The 17,755-nt window shown below is 40.5% G+C and overlaps 2 protein-coding genes across 4 annotated transcripts in view; one reads left to right on the top strand and one right to left on the bottom strand.

Moving 5' to 3' along the window:
- The window catches only part of tmem201 (transmembrane protein 201), a 12,117-nt gene extending 1,236 nt beyond the window's left edge, over nt 1-10,881 (top strand). The window contains exons 5-11 of one of the 2 annotated variants that reach the window (XM_061672683.1): nt 369-706; nt 778-975; nt 4,624-4,841; nt 5,277-5,339; nt 5,656-5,946; nt 6,506-6,628; nt 8,264-10,881. In XM_061672683.1, the coding sequence (XP_061528667.1) occupies nt 369-706; nt 778-975; nt 4,624-4,841; nt 5,277-5,339; nt 5,656-5,946; nt 6,506-6,628; nt 8,264-8,406 (1,374 nt within the window). In that variant the 3' untranslated portion in view covers nt 8,407-10,881. The remainder of the gene's footprint in view (nt 1-368; nt 707-777; nt 976-4,623; nt 4,842-5,276; nt 5,340-5,655; nt 5,947-6,505; nt 6,629-8,263) is intronic. The other variant, XM_061672690.1, reaches the window with a different exon arrangement.
- Nucleotides 10,876-17,755, bottom strand: part of LOC133400242 (carbohydrate sulfotransferase 11-like) — a 21,867-nt gene continuing 14,987 nt past the window's right edge. The window contains exons 2-4 of one of the 2 annotated variants that reach the window (XM_061672702.1): nt 17,560-17,636; nt 16,179-16,343; nt 10,876-14,380 (exon numbers count right to left, since the gene is read on the bottom strand). In XM_061672702.1, coding sequence (XP_061528686.1) covers nt 13,700-14,380; nt 16,179-16,343; nt 17,560-17,636 — 923 coding nt within the window. In that variant the 3' untranslated portion in view covers nt 10,876-13,699. The remainder of the gene's footprint in view (nt 14,381-16,178; nt 16,344-17,559; nt 17,637-17,755) is intronic. The other variant, XM_061672709.1, reaches the window with a different exon arrangement.

Genomic DNA, 17,755 nt, shown 5'->3' with positions numbered 1-17,755 from the left:
TACTGAGATATTGCGAGCATTTTTTGTTATCAAACCCCTTTTTACAGTAAGTGAGACAATAGTTGAACCAACTATTATGCTTGACTTCCGAGTTCAAAACTAGTAATCCATTCGTTTGCTGTGCAAATGTAATACTGTGAAGAAGCGATGAAACATTTATCTGGTTTCACAGTCACAATGGCCCTATGAGGGGAAATTGTAACTCAAATGTGGCCCGCAACAAAAATGAATTAGACGCCCCTGACATAGACCATCCCTAAAAGACGGTCCTATAAAAAAAAAAAAAAAAAACCATTTCAATTGTAGTCACATTAGCAGTATACATATTTAAGTGCTTGTAATCCATTAAGTTCTGTCTTCTCCTCCAGGGCTCCCTCTCTGCATCCTGTCCTCTGGCGGTTGTACTGCTCCGATGCCTCTCCTTCCTCATTTGTGCTTTCCTGCTCGCCATGCCTTACTCCGCCGACCGGCAGCCGTCAAGCAACGGGCAGAGTCCTCTCCAACCTGGTGCCCACAATGTGTCCGCTGCCGACAGTGATAGCGAAGGAGGTGCACGTGTGTGGCAGAGCCTGCTGGAGCTCCTGCCAGACACACTTGTAGAGTACGCCGAGCTCTCGTGGCTCTTCGGACAAGCCAATCAGATGGCAGTCGTTTGTGTCGGTCTGTCATCGTGTCTCCTTGGTCTCTTATTAGCAGGAGCCGGCAGGTAAGTCGCGTCCCGCTATGGAAGTATGATTGAGGACGATAAGTCGGTAATCAATTTGGTGTAATTATTAGGTTGAGGAGAATCGACATAGTGTCCTTGGTGCTGTGGTTCCTGGTTTTGTGTTGGCACCTGCTGGCAGCGTACGTCGAGGGTGACTCATCCAGCTGGACCGCCGCACACGTCACCACAGTACTCTGTTGCCTCGTCAGCTTTGCCGCCGCTGTAGCGACGCGTAACCCTCTGAATCAACGAAGAGGCAGATATCGAAGGTCAGAATCTCAGCGCTGATGTACTCTACTCTTACTTACGTTCATTCTTCATCTCTAAGAAAACAAGAAGCATGCGAAAATATTTGTCAGGAGAATTTTGAGACACAAAATCTCACGGTCAATCTTAAATACGCCTGGTGGAGAGTACACGCGTGCAAAAAAACAAACAAAAAACTGGGACTTGTTTAGAGTGGTCAAACAAAATGAAGCCAGTGTGTTGCATGATGGGTAAAATCACAGCAGCATCCTGTGGAATCAACCCAGACATAGACTGAAATGAATAGCTCATAAACTAGTTATACGGGGGGGGGGTCCTCGGTTTACAGCGGCGTTTTGTTCTACGGTGGCAATGTAACCCAAATTTGTACACTAATAGGGTAGTAAAGGTATAACTATGGAAATAGTTGGAAGAAAAAACATAGTCCATCAATAATATGATCAATTGAGCGTCGGTAATTATGGCAGTGAATGAGCGTGCCTTTTTGTACCACGTGATGATTTACTCTTAACGCCACTGCACAAAATAGTTCATTGAACGCCGTTCATAACCTCAAAAAGTCATATTTGCTACCAATGTAAACAGAGGAACCCCTGTATTTAATAATAATAATATACTTGCTGTGCTTGCTTACTTCCGTAAGAGCCCTCCTGGTGTCATTTTATGCATTTGGCACCTGATAATTTAATTTCTTTAACTTGTGCACCCACATTTCTTGTAAGATGTTGCATTTTTTTATGCTCACTATTTATATCACTTCGCTTTTGTCACAATAGTGTTGCTTTGCCGCTGCTTAATATGCAGCGTTTATAGTCACTGAAGCTGCGTGAAACGCTAAATTTCCAACTCCCCTCAACATTTGCGAAATGAAAACAAAAAATGCTTTTAATAGTAATAGCTGCTTGTATTTTAGTGTTTGAAACGCCCCATACATGAAGGCGTGGTGGCCTCAACGGTTGAAGTTTCGTTCTCCCTGAAGCACTATATCGCCTCGTCACGAGTTATCTTCGCTGAGGCTAGGCTGCTGATGTGATGTAGCATTTTAGTTTATTAAAATGGTGTTGATGCAACCTCAGCATCTGAAAACCTTTCGTAAAAAATGATTTTCATTTGTAACTCTTTCTATGCACATTGCAGTTTCTTTTCTTTTTCCCTCTGTACTGTTGAATGTCTGAATGTAGCCATTACGGCCTGTTCATTTTGTCCTCCACGTACCAGCCAATGTGTTGTAACCACATGGACTTTCATAGATGTCGAAAGGAATACCCTCACCGGACACTTTATTAGGTACACCTGCTCATAAACGCACAAATAAATATCTAATCGGCCAATCACGTGGCGGTAACTTGCCGCATTCGGGTTTGCAGCCGTAGTCGAGGCCACTACGTACATCCTCGGATGCCTCCTTAATCGAGCTCGCATAATTGGAAATGGTACCTGTGCTGAAATGGCCTCTGCTGTCCACTAGCTCACCAGTGGGACGTGGTGAATCAGCATAATTACGTCATGCACGAACAAAGCAAAATAAAGCGGCGGCTCTTGGGAATGTTTCCTCAGTGTTGTCGAATCTTTGTACAGAAGAATTGGTGAAGGAGAACCTAAAGATGGTGAAAGGGTTCTAACACTACGGCAGTCTTACAAAGCAGTACCTAATAAAGTGTCCAGTAGACGTACAGCATACCGTTTCAACTATACCAACTAATATAACTTCAAAAAGCTGTGCAAGTGGGTTTTCAACCAGTGTACAAATTTAGTTTACCACAGGGACCCATTTGGCTGGTGTGTGCATTTACTTCTGCCCTTTGTCACTGTCCACTTGCTTGATTTTATGTCAAGAGTGTCCAACTGTCCCTATTTCATACAAGCTGAGGTACAGGATACCACCAGCTTTAGTTGTGATGCTGTATGTGATGAGCATGTGTCTTTAAAAGCACTACTTTTTTTTAAACTGTCATTTAAAATGTAGCCACAGCGCCATTTGTGCTGTGATAAGATCATACGACTGACTACCTTCTTTCATAATGTAGTGAATGTTTTTTTTTTTTTTTTGCTTTTTAACTAGCACTGTTCTAATAATAATCCTGAACATTATGTGAAGTCTGCGGGGGACACTGAGAATAGTCTCTGAAAAGTTACATACAAATATAAGTACAATGGTCTGAGACCTGCATATATTGATTAACTTTTGAGTTTACTTTCTAAAAGTAATGATTTATTCTTGTCATGAACTACTTTGTTCTTATTTTGTCCATTATATTTCATCAAATTAGTAATAACTATATTATTGTACACAACTTATTTGTTTTATGTATTGGCCTAATACTAGCGGGACATTTAGCAACAATGTAGTATTGTGATTGTTAGTTCATAACTAGCTCAAATGGGAGTCAACAGACAAATCGTCTAAACCAGGAGTCACCAACACGGTGCCTGCAGGCTCCAGGTCCTCTCAAACGACCACATGAGTAGCGTGCAGACACACACTGAATATAGCTTACCAGGGAATGGACATTGTGATTTTTAGAAGTGATCATTCGAAAAATGTAAACAAATGTAGAGATTTTTGCAGATTGATATTTGTTTCCTACCTTGTTAAATCATTGATCATGATCAGTCTTTACAGATATGAATATCATTATTGATGACATAATTAAAGGTAATTTGAGCAAATTAGTTATTTCAGAAGTGTGTATTTAACTTGGCAGTCTTGGGTTCCGAAGAAGCAGCTCTTCGTTTGAGGTTGGTGACCCCTGGACTAAACATTTTGCTTTATTGCGGTGTCACGTATTCTTAAGGCCTGTATTTTTCATCTATTTGTAAGTTGTCTGCATGCTGCAATCTGAATTATTATTATTATTTTCAGTCTACTGTTATTTAAGACTTTGTAGGAATTCTTGCTGTGCATATAATAAACGGCTTATATAAGAATGTGTCCTTTTTTATATACAAATACAAAGCTGTTCTCTTCAAATTATTGAAAACAGCGATTGGAAGCGTTTACGTGGACTCAAACTTAGCTCCCACTGTAAAACTGCCAAACATGGCCGACGCTAAATGGGCTCTTTATGTGAAGCAGCTTTATGGGCATGCATTGATACTGCAGTTGACGACCAGCAAGCAGCTGCAGCACGGTTGACAACTGCAGTATCATCGCCGGCAACATGAACACAACTCCAACCACTTACAAAACACGCTTTTGTGCTACTATGGAAAGCCGTACAGCTAATGCAACATTAGGTAATAACTAGTAAAATTATTAGTATTTATTATTGAATAGTCACTATGCCAGAGTTGTTCTTCTCGTCTGCCAAAATGTCGTGCATGTTACTGAAGTGTCCTACTAGTAGTGTATAATTGCATACCAGTATTGTATGGAAAGGCTTTTGAGTGTTTATTCGATATCCTTGCTATCTGTCTTAAGGTCCATGTATTGTATTGGTACAGTTATTTTCCCCACAAGTGTGCCAAAGTTGTCTGAGTAGTCTGCAGAAACTTCATACAGTAGTGGGTAAAACATTGTTAGCAAGACAAAATAGCCTCTCGCAACTTTGAATTATTTGCGCCGTTCAGTTATTGTGCTATGCTCTTTAAAATCATTCTTTAACATTCCAGTTGCAAGTCAGTAGACTGTCACTGCTCTTGTTTTGCAGAAACCTCACAGATTCCTCCATGCGCTCCCTAAGCAATCAGCCCGCTTTGCTCACTACCCAAATGATCCGCTCCTTCATTCCCTCGCCTCCTCCAAACATCTCCAAGCTCATCAACCACCAAAAGACTCCCCCGAAACCCAAGGGCTCCCTGTCCTCTCTGCCATGCCGTCTCAAGAACGCCCTCTGCCTTGGCACGGTCTCCACTTTCACGAGGACAGGTAGCGCTGATGACTCCTTTCCATTTTGAATATCAAGTACACAGTGTCCTTAAGTTACGACATAGTTCCATTCCTACGGTGAATTTGTCTCCAAGTCGGAACGTGCTGTAGCCGTCACAAAGTATGATGTATGAAAACACAGAGTCCGTAAATGGAAAACAAATGGAATAATGGTTAGTACAGCAGTAACTGAGCTGTGCCGGCTAGTACACTGCGCGCCGGCCACGACCTTGACTCCTCATGGCACGTCAGAACCAAGAACCATCTCAAGTTTACTTTGTTCAGAGGACTTGTGGCAGCAGAGGCTGCATTTATATTGGTTCGCCACGAGGAGGTGCAAAAGATCAGATTTTTGACTGATTTCCTGTCTGTGAAAAGTCTTCCTTTAATGGGGAGAGGCAAATCACCAAGAACTGCTTCCTCTTGTTTTTTCAGATTCAGGCTACTTGTTCAGTGGAAGCAGACCAGCCTCAGTCTACAAAGATTCCCCTCCCTCAGGTATTTAATTGGAATAACCTCAAAAGGTCAACCACAATCCGCTCCGGGAAGCTGGTTGATTTTGAAATGATGGAAATGGAAGTAATCAGTTTCAGTCACACTGTTGCTCCTATAAAACCTTTACTTAACTATACGGTTTGTTGCTTTAATAAACTTTTTTTCACAGTAGTCAGTATGTTTTAATAATAAGTATGACCGATGTAGGTATTAGTGCATTCATTTGAGTTTGACTATATTTTGGTTCCTAGTTTTGCTCAAGAGTGAAGGAGATCGGTCACTTGAATGTTGTTGACATCATGTCATCGCTGTTTTCCAGACTACTTTTCAATGAAGTCGTGTAGTCGCCCATCATCGCCCGGGCTCTCGCCGACGCCCTCAGTGGACGGCTTTTCGACGTCCAGCGCTGGTTCGGACAGACAGACTCGCCCTCTCATCAGCCCAGCTCGTCTCAACCTCGGCAGCCCCAAACAGAAGCTGTACTCCACCAAGGCCGAGTCCACTTTCAAGGCCCCGCTGGTGTCCTCATCACACGTTCTCCACGCGGACCAGGCTTCCGTTTACAGTGGTCGCATTTCACCAGACATAGCCCTCTTCCCCAGCCAGAGTGGTGAGTACAGCAGCTGTGTTGGCCAGTCATTAATTAGGACCCCCAGAAGGCAGTGCAAAATCTGTCTTAATAGGCCATTTGAGGGCATTTCAATACACAAAAACTAACATTTTGTCGACGAGTTAACCTGGTGCCATTTTGTTACTTACAGTACGCACAAAAATTGGCACATTTTAGGTTCGTTTTGGCTACTTTGAGGCTTCCTTCAAAAGCAAACATCCTAGATATTTTATCCGTTTGCTACCGAATGTATAATTATATCCACTAAATTGCCAAACAAAAACAAGTTTGAAGCGTTACCTCTGGATGGGTCATGGCAGCTACATTCGATGACTCACCTTTAAAACTGTAAGCTCCACAGATGTCGCGGGTGGTAAAGATGCTGTGCTTGAGATTCATAGGAGGTCCTTAGTGTCACAAATGGCCATGAAGGTTTTGAAGGCCCGTTTATCGCAGCTTCAAATTGCGTTTATTTCCCTTATGACCATGACTTTTTCGGCTCACTAATGCACATTTAAAAATTTTTATTAGCTCTTTACTTTGTGTCACTATGTTACAGATTTGACTTACCTACATGAAGACGACAGCGGTGTGAAGGAAAAAGCGAGCAGCTCGTCTGGGTCTTTAAGTTCTCTGGTTGACACGACAACAGCGTTGCCAGAGAACAGCTCCTCCTCCCAAAGTGAGCTTTTAGACATCCAAGAAGGAAGGACAAGATATTTATGATTGCGTTGTTCTTTTATGAAAGCTGGGAATTGAATTGGTTTGGTTGCATGTTAAGTTTTTAGTCTGAATTGTGCATGCATGCTGCCGTATTGTGTCCTCCATTCACTTTTAGTTTTAAAAGTGGAACAGGAGCCCTTCCGGGACACTGGTCAACTTCCAGTTCTGTTTAATTTATATACCAGGTTTCCAATAAGAAATAATTACATTATAGGGTGAAACAAAAACAAGTGAGTTAAGTACACCTGATTTTTCAAAGCATAAAACCAATCAAACGTTTAGGTTTAGCTATAATTACAAAGCTGTAGTATAAAAGTTGATTGACATTATGGGCTCTGTTTTGGTAGACAGCATAAATCGGTGCAGTGGGCGGCCTAAATCTGTGCAGAGGCTGGTTAGACCGGCTGATGGTAATTTCGCAGACTAGCGCAAGCCGGCCTAGTTAATAAAGCGAGGTCTGCGCCGTTGTGGGAGTGACTACAGCCGACTTCAATCATGTCCAATCAATGCGGCTCCTCTCATTCCCTTTATAAAACGCGACCGGATACACTCGTTACCATGGCGACGACAACAACAATAGATTGCGCAAATTTATTGTGTCGGGGTATGTTCACATATTTTTAATACAATACGGCTCGCAAGCAGGCAACAAAACGTTATGTAGCCTTAGCAAGCTAGTGCTAATACTAACGGTGATACATAAACATGCCAGCGTACTGTCGAATCATGCTCTAAAGTTTCGGTGTTTGCGAAATAATTTTATTACAATCGAGTAATTTAATTGCACAAAGTTAGCACTCATTATTTCTCTCATGTTGTCATGGTGGTTTGACCTGACTGAAAAGTTCAAATTTATGTCAGGGGCCAATCCTTGAATGCCTATCTGGAGGTCGTTAATGTCTTACCATTTGTCTAAAGTGGTAGAGAATACCTTTGAAGATACTCAGTATACAGTACACATTTAAATAGACACATTGCTCCATTTTGTGATTGGATCAGTGATCTGTTATTGTTTTTTATGTTTTATTTATTTCTTTTTTTTTTTTTTTATAAACTCTGTGATCGGTCCCAAAAATCCTGATTGTGTAAAGCTGACTAATTTCTCACGGAATATGCTGACATTTCAGCTGGTTCATCTTTCGGAATAAGTGTTCCAAAGCACACACACACGCACAGACACACACTGAATTGAGCTCTTTTTCCAAGGAGCTGGCTCAAATTTTCTAACCTGCTATGGTATTTAGTAATTCAGCATTTTCATGGTCAAAAGTTGTGGAGAGTGTTTGTATTAAAAATCTCCACAGGATCTTTGTGCTTCTTTTGGAAAGAGGATCCCCGAGGGTCCCATCAAACCTGACCACAGTGGCGGTGAATCTAGCCTCCTCTTTTATATACAGTATACAGTGGACCCTCAAATGTTAAACACGGTCCGTTCCAGGAGGTTGTTCAGTGTTTGATTTGGTCAGATTCCCACCAATTTTCAGACCGCAAGTTTAAATAGCTCCAGCCTTGTTAAATGACTTTTGTCTTGAGACCTGAAGGAAATCTTCATGCCGCATGAAGGCAAATGATTTCATTTCTTTGTCTTCCACAGATACGACACGGCGGGTTTGGATGGTGCTTTTATTGATCAGCCTAAGCACCAACCTCCTGTTTGCCACGCTCTGGATGTCCTACAACTGGAAATTACCTGTGGACGCCTGCTCCTGGTCCATGAGGTTGGCCCTATTCGCTTAGAAAGACAAACGTGTCGGCTATTGACGTGCAGAATAACCAACACCGTGACTCTTGTTTTAAGAGTTGTGTGGCAGATTGCATGTGAGGGTGTGCTTGAAGAACATGGACACCGGTGTTGTGACGTGCGATAATAATGCTGTTCACTGGACACTTGTCATGTGGACTGTAATGCAATACTTTGACATATTGCTCCCTATGATGGACTGCCACTTTTAATGTTACAGATTACAGCGACCGGGTTCAACGTTGTGGTCGCCGACTTGCGCCTAACATCCACTACTCTGGTTTAATTATGAATGCAGAAATCTAAAAAAAAAAAAGGAAAAAGTGATAGTGCATATTTATTTGCAGTAGTGTTCCTCTGCCTATTTGTGATTCGCTACTCGCAGACTCACCTATTTATTTAGTTTTTTTTTAAAGGAATCTATTGTACATTATTTGATGGAAAATGCAACTTCGGTGTTTTTGTGCTCAGGCCAAAGCCTTGTCTAAAGTTAAAGTACTGTATTGTTTCTTTTAACCATCTTGTGACATTTTGGAGCCAAGAAACTATTTCTAATTTAGCCATTATTATTTTTTTATTATGCTGCCTAGGTTTTATATGGATACATGTCTCCCGTGCTGAAACAGCCAGCTTAACGTTCTATTTTTAAAAAAGTTATTGATTTTAAAATTTTAGGCAATCCTTATTGACAAAGCAAATGTTGATGGCTCATTTAAAATATCTCTTTTTATAACAGTAAAGACTAATAGCTCCATGAAAATCTTATGAGTTTTCACAATTTATGTGTTGCCCTTAAAACTCTGTGGGTACAAGTGCATACATAATCAGAACTACTCATTAAACCCATTACACCCTTGTCTTTATACAATCGTAATAACGGTAAAGACATGCAATAGTTCTGAGACTCTAACAAATTCATGCATATGTCTATCTCAGAAATATTTTATTTTGCTGTCTGCTATTGTGCGAATCCAACATGGCTGCCTCATCCTGGCACTTCAGCGCACAGATCCCTCTGGCGTACTGCAACAACATAATGAGGCCTTCTCCAGTGGCATTAACGATAAAAGTAGCTTGCGTGACAAAGAAGGATCGTTTGTAAATAAACAAAAAAAAGAGACTGAAGACACTAAGATGCTTTTGTCTTGGTTTTCATGGGGAAAAAAAAGCATAATACGCAATGGGAGAAAATTCCTATGTATCCAAAAATGGAATTGGCATATTCAGAAAACCTGTTGCTAATCATTAAAATCCATTCGGGTCACCTAACAGTAAATGCATTTTGGCGTTAAAAGTCTGAAAAAAATATTACTTTAGATTTTTTTTTTTTCCCCCTTTCTTCTTGGAAACAATTATGGCCTTGTGATGGATTAACACCTGCCAATCATTCAAATGCTCATATCAGTGAAATTAGATTTTCAAATCTCAGTGGGCCATGTCTTTACCATTATTGATCAAACTATATGGAAATGACCCATATTTGAAACCTTGCAGGAGACGACTGACATGAACAAATTGCACACGACAGTCTTCTCATCTGTTTTTCTAAAAATGCAGCCACAATTGAGACTGCCTCTTCCGCTGCATGCTTCATGAGCATGCAGCGGAAGAACGTCTTAAGTCGCTCTAAATGTAACCGTGACGTCGTGCAAAGTATCGTTAAGAAGAATCGATCACATTGGAGGTGTACAATTCCGAGACGGAATCTGTAAGTTGGATCTGGTTCTTGAATCTCTTTCCTACAAGGAACTATGTTGAAGTGAGAGGAAGCCATTCATTTAGACAGGTCTTAGCACTGTCTAATAGAAAAGTAGTGCTTTGCCACCATCTAGGTAATTTTAAACCTTTTGGGGGGGGGGCATCAATTACGCTTAGTTTCGCTATTCACTGGTGCTTAGTTCCTATCCCCATGAGCGGGGCAACACTATATTTGACTAAACTAGCAAGTGTTGTCATGCACCAGTCAGCTGCAATAAATGTCGAGTGCAAGGATCTCTGGTTTGTATTTATTTGACACCCGTTTATGCATGGGAATGAGCAAGAGTTGGCTGTCTTCAAAGTGATCGAAACACAAAACAAAAGTTGAAATAACTTCAAACCACCGATGCTGAATTATGAATGAATTTGCTCTTCATTGTTTTATTTTCTTGAACAAAAGTAATGACTTGGATTGTAATGACTGTAATACAAGTTGTGGATGTGAATAATGGAGATTCAACACTATTTCAACCTTTAAATATCAATGTATCCCTGTGTCCATTTCTTCCCAGAAGTTTGCTTTGGTTTCTGTCATTTCCAGATAGAAATGTATTGGTGACCTTTTACTGCAAGGAGCCGAATCATGTTACAATGATTTTTAATTATATTCATTTACATTTTTGTTGTTGACTCTTGGATTTTTGTATATTTGTTGTATGAGTTTTTTTTTTCTTTTTTAAATCTGTGTGAGAAAAGTGGATCATTAGTTTTACTTTTTTTTTTTTTTTTTTTTTTTTGCTGTGGGAATAAAATCTATTTTTCTAATTGTTCCATTATAAGCCCCATATCTGCTTCATACACAAACTTGTGTTGAACTTAATTTTCTTTTACTTGCTCCCCTCTGGAGGTAGGAGCTGAAATTGGACATGAGAAGGGAGCTGCTCAAGTAGTTCCAGTCTGCCTAAATACAGGTGAATCAATAAATTAGGATTTAGTGGACATCTGCTTTTGGTACCAGTAGTTCCCATTCAAAAAGTAAACTCATTATTTTGATTGATATATACCGGTGTGTATATATATATATATATATATTTTTATGTATAATTTTGATGATTAGAAGTTCACACAGCTAACGAAAACCAGTTCACCAGCTGAGAACTATTTGTAGTAAGTTATGCACCCTAGTTTCCAAAAATCCTATCACCAGAAACTGAAACTTTACGGTTCACAGGTCTTGTGGGACGTATCCTCACTTAATTCACATTTCCAGTTTTGTCGAACCTCTGTACCAAAGCACTACCAGACTTATAAAACCTGGTGAGTGCTTGCCTATGCAGCGGTGGTGATGGTGGATTCGAGCACTCCGTGTCCCTGGTGGGACCTAACAAGGGAAGCTCTGACCCGAGCTGGGCTTCACTCAAACTTCGACCGCAGTCATGCTATTATTTATACAGCGTAGCTGCCCAGTGCGAAACAGGCGGCCATAGTGGAGGGATGGCAAGCTTTTACTGGAATTGGGGAGTGACTGTAAGCTGAAATGGAAATGACTCAGACGGGTGAAACACAACGAGCGCGTGTTCCAAGAACGAGTTAGAGACAAGCAGTGCGTTCTAAACAAATAAAGTTGGGATTTTTATTTGGCATCAGTTCATGTGCAAAGAAGAAGAATAAAACCATTCTCACGCAAACTCTGCACCCAAAGTCTATTGATGGTAGGGGTGGGACAAAATATCGATATTGCAGTTGTCTCTCAGGGTACACGAGTATCGACACTATCTGATGTCCTAGTATGTACGGTGCCACTGTGTGTGACGGGATAGGAGAATCTCAGAATGTTCTGAGCTCATGTTACGTTGGCAGTGTCATATTGAGCAGAATTAATATTACCTGGAGGAGTAGCTCAACTTCATGTTGTTCTTTATACTGGTAAAATTGTAGAGAACGAATCAAGAGTGCTTCTGCTGGTGGCAAGTCACGATTAATCAACAATTCCTCACAACTAGCAAAATTGGTTGATTAATAGATAAATATGCACATCCCAAATGCAATTTCTTAAAATTAAAGACATTTCTATTACCTTTCCCTCCTTCAATTGCATAGATATTGTGATATATCATAGACTGTTTTCATCCAGTGACCTTATCACATAACACCTGTAACGTGATATCGCAATGCTATCAGATTGCATATTTCCCACCCCTAGCCAATAAGACTGCACAAGTATCTGTACAACAATAAATACCTAATGCACCAACATGTATAATTTAGGGTTTTTCCAGATATCAGACGTGCTTTGGAATAAATGCCCATGTTCACAGTCAGTACCTCCATGTAGTAGGAGAACCTGCTCCTCAAAAATAAGGCTTCACTCATCGGTCCTCAGCTTGAGCCATGCGAAAAAGTGATGCAGCCTCATCTACAAAGTAGGGCTGGGCGATTCATCGATTTAATCGATGTCGTTCTCTTTGGGGGTTGCATCGTCTAGCCCCGCCCCCCTCCAAAAAAAAAATTCCCCTTGGAATTTTGTAGCCCACTGGCGCACACTATTTTCACCGAAGATATGACGCAAACAGAGGAACTAGTTTACGAAAAAGGCATTTTTTTTTTCAGTCATTTTGAATTACTGCGGCAGACAATGAGCAACAAACAGTTTGCTTAAAGAGTGTTGAAACCAAAGCGTATAGCACGGAGGGGAAAACCCTCACTAAAAAACAAGACAGTTTATTAGAATGATTTGACATTGAAAGCCCGCTATTCATTTGCGCAGACTATTGTTGTTTGTTTATCCTTACACTGATCCACTTCACTTGGTAGCAGCTGTTGTGATTGTTCTACATACAATCTGTACTATAGTTTATCTAAATGCATTGCACACTTCACTGGGGTCTATTCCAATCAAGTTACAGTGTATCACTTTTTACCCATCTACGGTACTTCCGGTAGTGTGACTTCACAATAAGAACAACCGGATGTTCACCAAACATTACAGCAACACGAAATAAACTTCTCACGGCTGAATAATACAGGCTAGAAATACCTCTCTATCTCCAAGTATCCCATCAGAGAGGTTTTTAGTGTTGAGGTGACATTGTAACAGTTACTCATGCTGTAGACAGACTTATTTTCCTTGTCAAAATTTAAGGTTCATTTTGTTTGAAAGCAGCACCTTTTATTCGTGACATGTTCAGTGACAGTTTTGTTATGTATTAGTCTCAGAGGGATTATTTTTTGTTAATTTATTGATGTTACATTGTTGAACAGTTTGAATGTTGTATTCAAATGTATTCAGGATTGTGTTTAAAAGGCCACTTTCTCCAAGTTTTGAATGTCATTTGTAATTTGCTTTTTATAGAGGTGGGGGGTTAAAATTGGAAATCATTTTTTTTTCGGGGGGGGGGGGGGTTCTATTTCAAGGCCATATCGTCCAGCCCTAGTACAAAGTAAATTTAACCAGAAAATTAAGAAATCCTCTGCATCTGAAGCTCATTGTACAGCAAGGAGGAGGAAACTTCTCAGCCCACAGTGACAAAAAAGTGCAAATTCACCATCATTAAGCAATTGAGTCTGAATCATAAACTCAAGCCCCTCTCATCAAGTTCTCAGATACTCTGGTGTCGAGTAGTTGAATAGCAGGAAGTCCATACGATAGAGGTTGAACAGTCTCTTCTGGTAATAGGGACTAATGTGCTTAAAGTAGCGTGCCGCCATGTTGCCGTCTGTCCTGGTGCTTTTACCGGACGTCGGGAACTGAAGCATGTCCTCCACCCCCGCCAACGAGAGGACAGCGTGGGCATCAGGCTCCAGCGTCTCATACTTGCCCACCACGTCATAGTGGATCAGACACGGATGGCAGAGGGACTGGACGCTCTCCCAGTGCTCATTGAAAGGCTCCTCACGTTGGGTGCGAGGGTCTACGAGATACTGGACAAACTCCTGGAAAGTCACGTCGTTCCCTTTCTTCAGAGCCTCCGGGTCGGGCTGAGTCCGGTGCCGGCGGATGATCTTGGTTCCGTAGCGTTTGTGGAAAGCTGTGTTGTAGCTGAGTGTGAATTTGTTGCGGTAGGCCGACACCAGGCGCTCGAAAGGCTCCCTCACGAAGACGAACTTGAGGTAGCTGCGGAGGCGGCGGTTGATCTGGGGGACCGAGAACTCGGACAGTGTGCGCAGGTTGCCCGCTACGTGGGCCTCATTGGCGGGGATGGCTAGGGGTTCGGTGTAGCGGCCGTCGCTGGTGAGGACCATGATGACCCGCTTCCAATTGGTGCAGGCGACCTTGGAAGGGATGACGCATTAGATTACACAAACAGACACTGTTACCAGCATAACAATCTCTACTGCAACCTCCTTAATAGACTAATACAGCACCGTGCAGTAATCCTCCATGGATTATGTGTAACAAGCCCTGCCGCAAATAGTGAAAAGTGAGGGTGTTCACTGTATACTATAAAGATGACCGTCCATTTTCTAGTCGCTTGTTCTCATTAGGTCATGGGTGAGCTGGAGGCTATCCTAGCTAACTTTGGGCAATTTTGGGGGACATCCCGAACTGGTTGCCAGACAAAAACAGGGTACATTTAGACAAATATTTCCACTCGTGTTTGTCAAATGGTGTGTTCGTCTCATGACAATAGACAAACACGCAAGCTCCATACAGGAAGGCTGGACCCGAGATTCAAACCCTGAACCTCAGAACTGTGTGGCAGAGGTGTTAACCACTTGTCCAACCATAAAAACAGAACCGCAAAATAGAAGACATTTCACAAGCAGAGGAATATCTTTTCCATGGGGCTGGTCATATATCATAATTTCTCATGTATAATGTGCATTCTTTCCCCCAAAATATTGTCAAAAGTCAATAGTGCGCATTATACATAGGTATAGGGGAAAATGGGGGGGGGGGGGGGATTATTTTCAATTTTTTTTTAAATGTACGCCGCCATTTCGAGGTTATGAAAAAGCTGTACACTTTAATTCTAATATGACGGGTACGTACGCATGACTGGATATACCTATGGTTGTGCTCATAAGTTTACATACGCTGTGAAATATAGATTTTTTTTAAATACGACTGATGACTGAAAAACAACCATCATTATTTTCTTTATGATTATGCTTTGTTTAATGATAATGCTTTTCTGAAATGCTTGACAGTTTAATTTGAATCCCATTAAAATAAAATGTTTTGCCGGGTCCTTCGTGTTTTCAGAATTGTACAGATCTTACCACTTCTCCCTTGGTAATCAAACATATAAGCACAACTGTGTGTTTTCTCATTTACTAAATAAAAGTAGAATTTCAAAATAAGAGCAAGTAAATAAAAACAAAGTACATTGTGTTCAAATAAAGTGCTTAACTTTGAATATCCATTCTTCCATTTTCTACCGCTTATCCGAGGTCGGGTCGCGGGGGCAGTAGCTTTAACTTCAGAGTAATTCTTTGAAAGAAAATAACAAAATCCAGATAATATTTAATGTTTTGATCATATGGGTAGAAGCAAAATCACGCAGTGTAAAAATGCATTACACATAGGAAGAACACTAGAAATGACGGTACTTACACATATTTTGATATTTTCCATTAGATTTCTTTATTTTGCGGCTTTTACGTGATTATCTGAAGCAGAGAAAACACTAGAATTTAATGAATTGTGTGTGCGTGCGTGCGTGTGCCCTGAAAGATGCTAATCATAACAATTCCAGTGTGTCACCTAGTTGTTTTTATGAAGACTGGAAGAGTAGCCTATTGTCTAAGAAAAACAATGAGGTTTTTAAAATTTGCTATTTTGTATTTCCTTCGGAGGTTTTGCGTAATTTGGTAATCAACAGTAAATTGACGTAAATGTTTAAAGTTTTTTGGAATAAATGTTTTGCCAAATCAAATCAATGTTTCCTCTGAGAACTTTGTTACATTTGATTTCAATCTTATCACAACATTATCAACCCTAACGGATATACTGTATAAGTTTATACATTTTAAAGTGGGGAAACATTCTTGTTAATTTAGGCAACCTTCAAAATACCAAAGAAATTCACTGTACTTGAACTGTGTTCAAAAGGTCATGGAAACCAACCTTGGGTACGTAGCAGTAAATGAGGCTGTGTTTGTCGTCCACAATGAGGTGTTTGAGATCCTCTGGAGAAAGCAGCCGCCGCTTCTTTGTGTGACTCAAACAAGCCTGCTCCAGCAGCTCCCTGCGACCTTGAAGTGACTTCTGATCAGCCAACAGCTGCAGCTGCTTGTAGGACAAGGGTTAAAAAAATATAAGCAGGGGCCGCTTTCGTTGCATGGTGATGTGAACAGCTGGGCCTTAGTACACAAGTTTGTACTAAAGCCATGATTTGCAAACAGCAGATTTTAATTTGGTTTGCCACACTACGTTAAATTAGAGAGTAGTGATTGAGTAGGTGGAATGGGGACAGTTACAGCAGCTAATTCAATAGTAATGTAAACAGAATAGTTACGCTCTCAATCAATAAATAAAAAAAAAACCACACGCACAAATGACTAGTGCTGAATTCATAAACTAAAATTACACAATCCACTGAAAACATTTTATGACCACTTTTTTAATATGCTGAGATTCGCAGTTTTCTCCTGCGTCACCTGTTAAAAGCGTGTCGCTAAACGACAAACGGAAACATTTTTAATCATCTGTTGATGCATTCATTCAAAATGAAGTAAAGTCATGAAAATGTAATGAAAAGCTAATTAGTTACATTATTTTGAGAAAGTAGTTGAAATAGTTACACTATGGTTACATTTTCAACAGCGTAACTTGTAATTGTAACCAACTACATTTCCAAAGTCATCTTCCCCACGCTGCTGTTTATTGCACTGTATTTTTACAGGTACAGCAATGTTTTTAAGATGTTTGTAAGCGTTTTAAATGCTATTTCAGTGATTTGGGGTCATAGTGAGTTGCACATCTATGGTTCAAACCAAGGGCGCTCAAACTTTATACACCAAGTATCACCTCCAAAAATATTTAGCTCTACAAGTACCACCAAAATGGCCAACATTAAAATATAGTCAAAGAAATACAGAAGCTGTTCTTTTAGTCCTAAAAATCACATTTACTGTACTTAAGTTCAACATAACTGACCTGTGATGTAAAAAAGTATTGTAGTTGAGAAGTAAAAAAAGACTACAGCTCCTTTTTTCACTTTGCATTGAAGTCAAGGAAATACTGAGCAGCACGTCGCTGGGACACAGTAAAATGAATGTCAGAACATTAAACATGTATTTCTGGTCTATGGCATTTTAAAAATTGTGCATTTTGCGTACCATACCATTGGTGGACCACTGCGGTTAGTACTGCTGCAGAAGGGCGGCAAAAAGGTCGTAACGTAGGGTTTGATTATTTTTGGTGGTCTTGACAAATTCTGACAATGGAAACAAAATGCGCAAAGTACCAAACAGAACCAAACCGTACTTGATATTTGTGATCTCACCTGGTCTCCACTATAGAGTGTCTGCAGTGGACTTCTCCTGCTTTTCTCTGGTCTGCTGCCTGTCCCAACACTGGGTTCTGCAAGCAGACATTTTAGCATTACAGTGTTAGTATTAACATGACATTAGTCCCATAATGTCATCTTCACCTTAAGTGTAGTTAATTGACTTATAAAACAAAATTATAAAAATGGTTTA

This window comes from Phycodurus eques, chromosome 1 (genome assembly GCF_024500275.1).
Source record: "Phycodurus eques isolate BA_2022a chromosome 1, UOR_Pequ_1.1, whole genome shotgun sequence".
Lineage (NCBI taxonomy): Eukaryota > Metazoa > Chordata > Actinopteri > Syngnathiformes > Syngnathidae > Phycodurus > Phycodurus eques.
The sequence above is the reverse complement of the archived record's forward strand: the minus strand, read 5'-3'. Positions and strand labels throughout refer to the sequence as shown.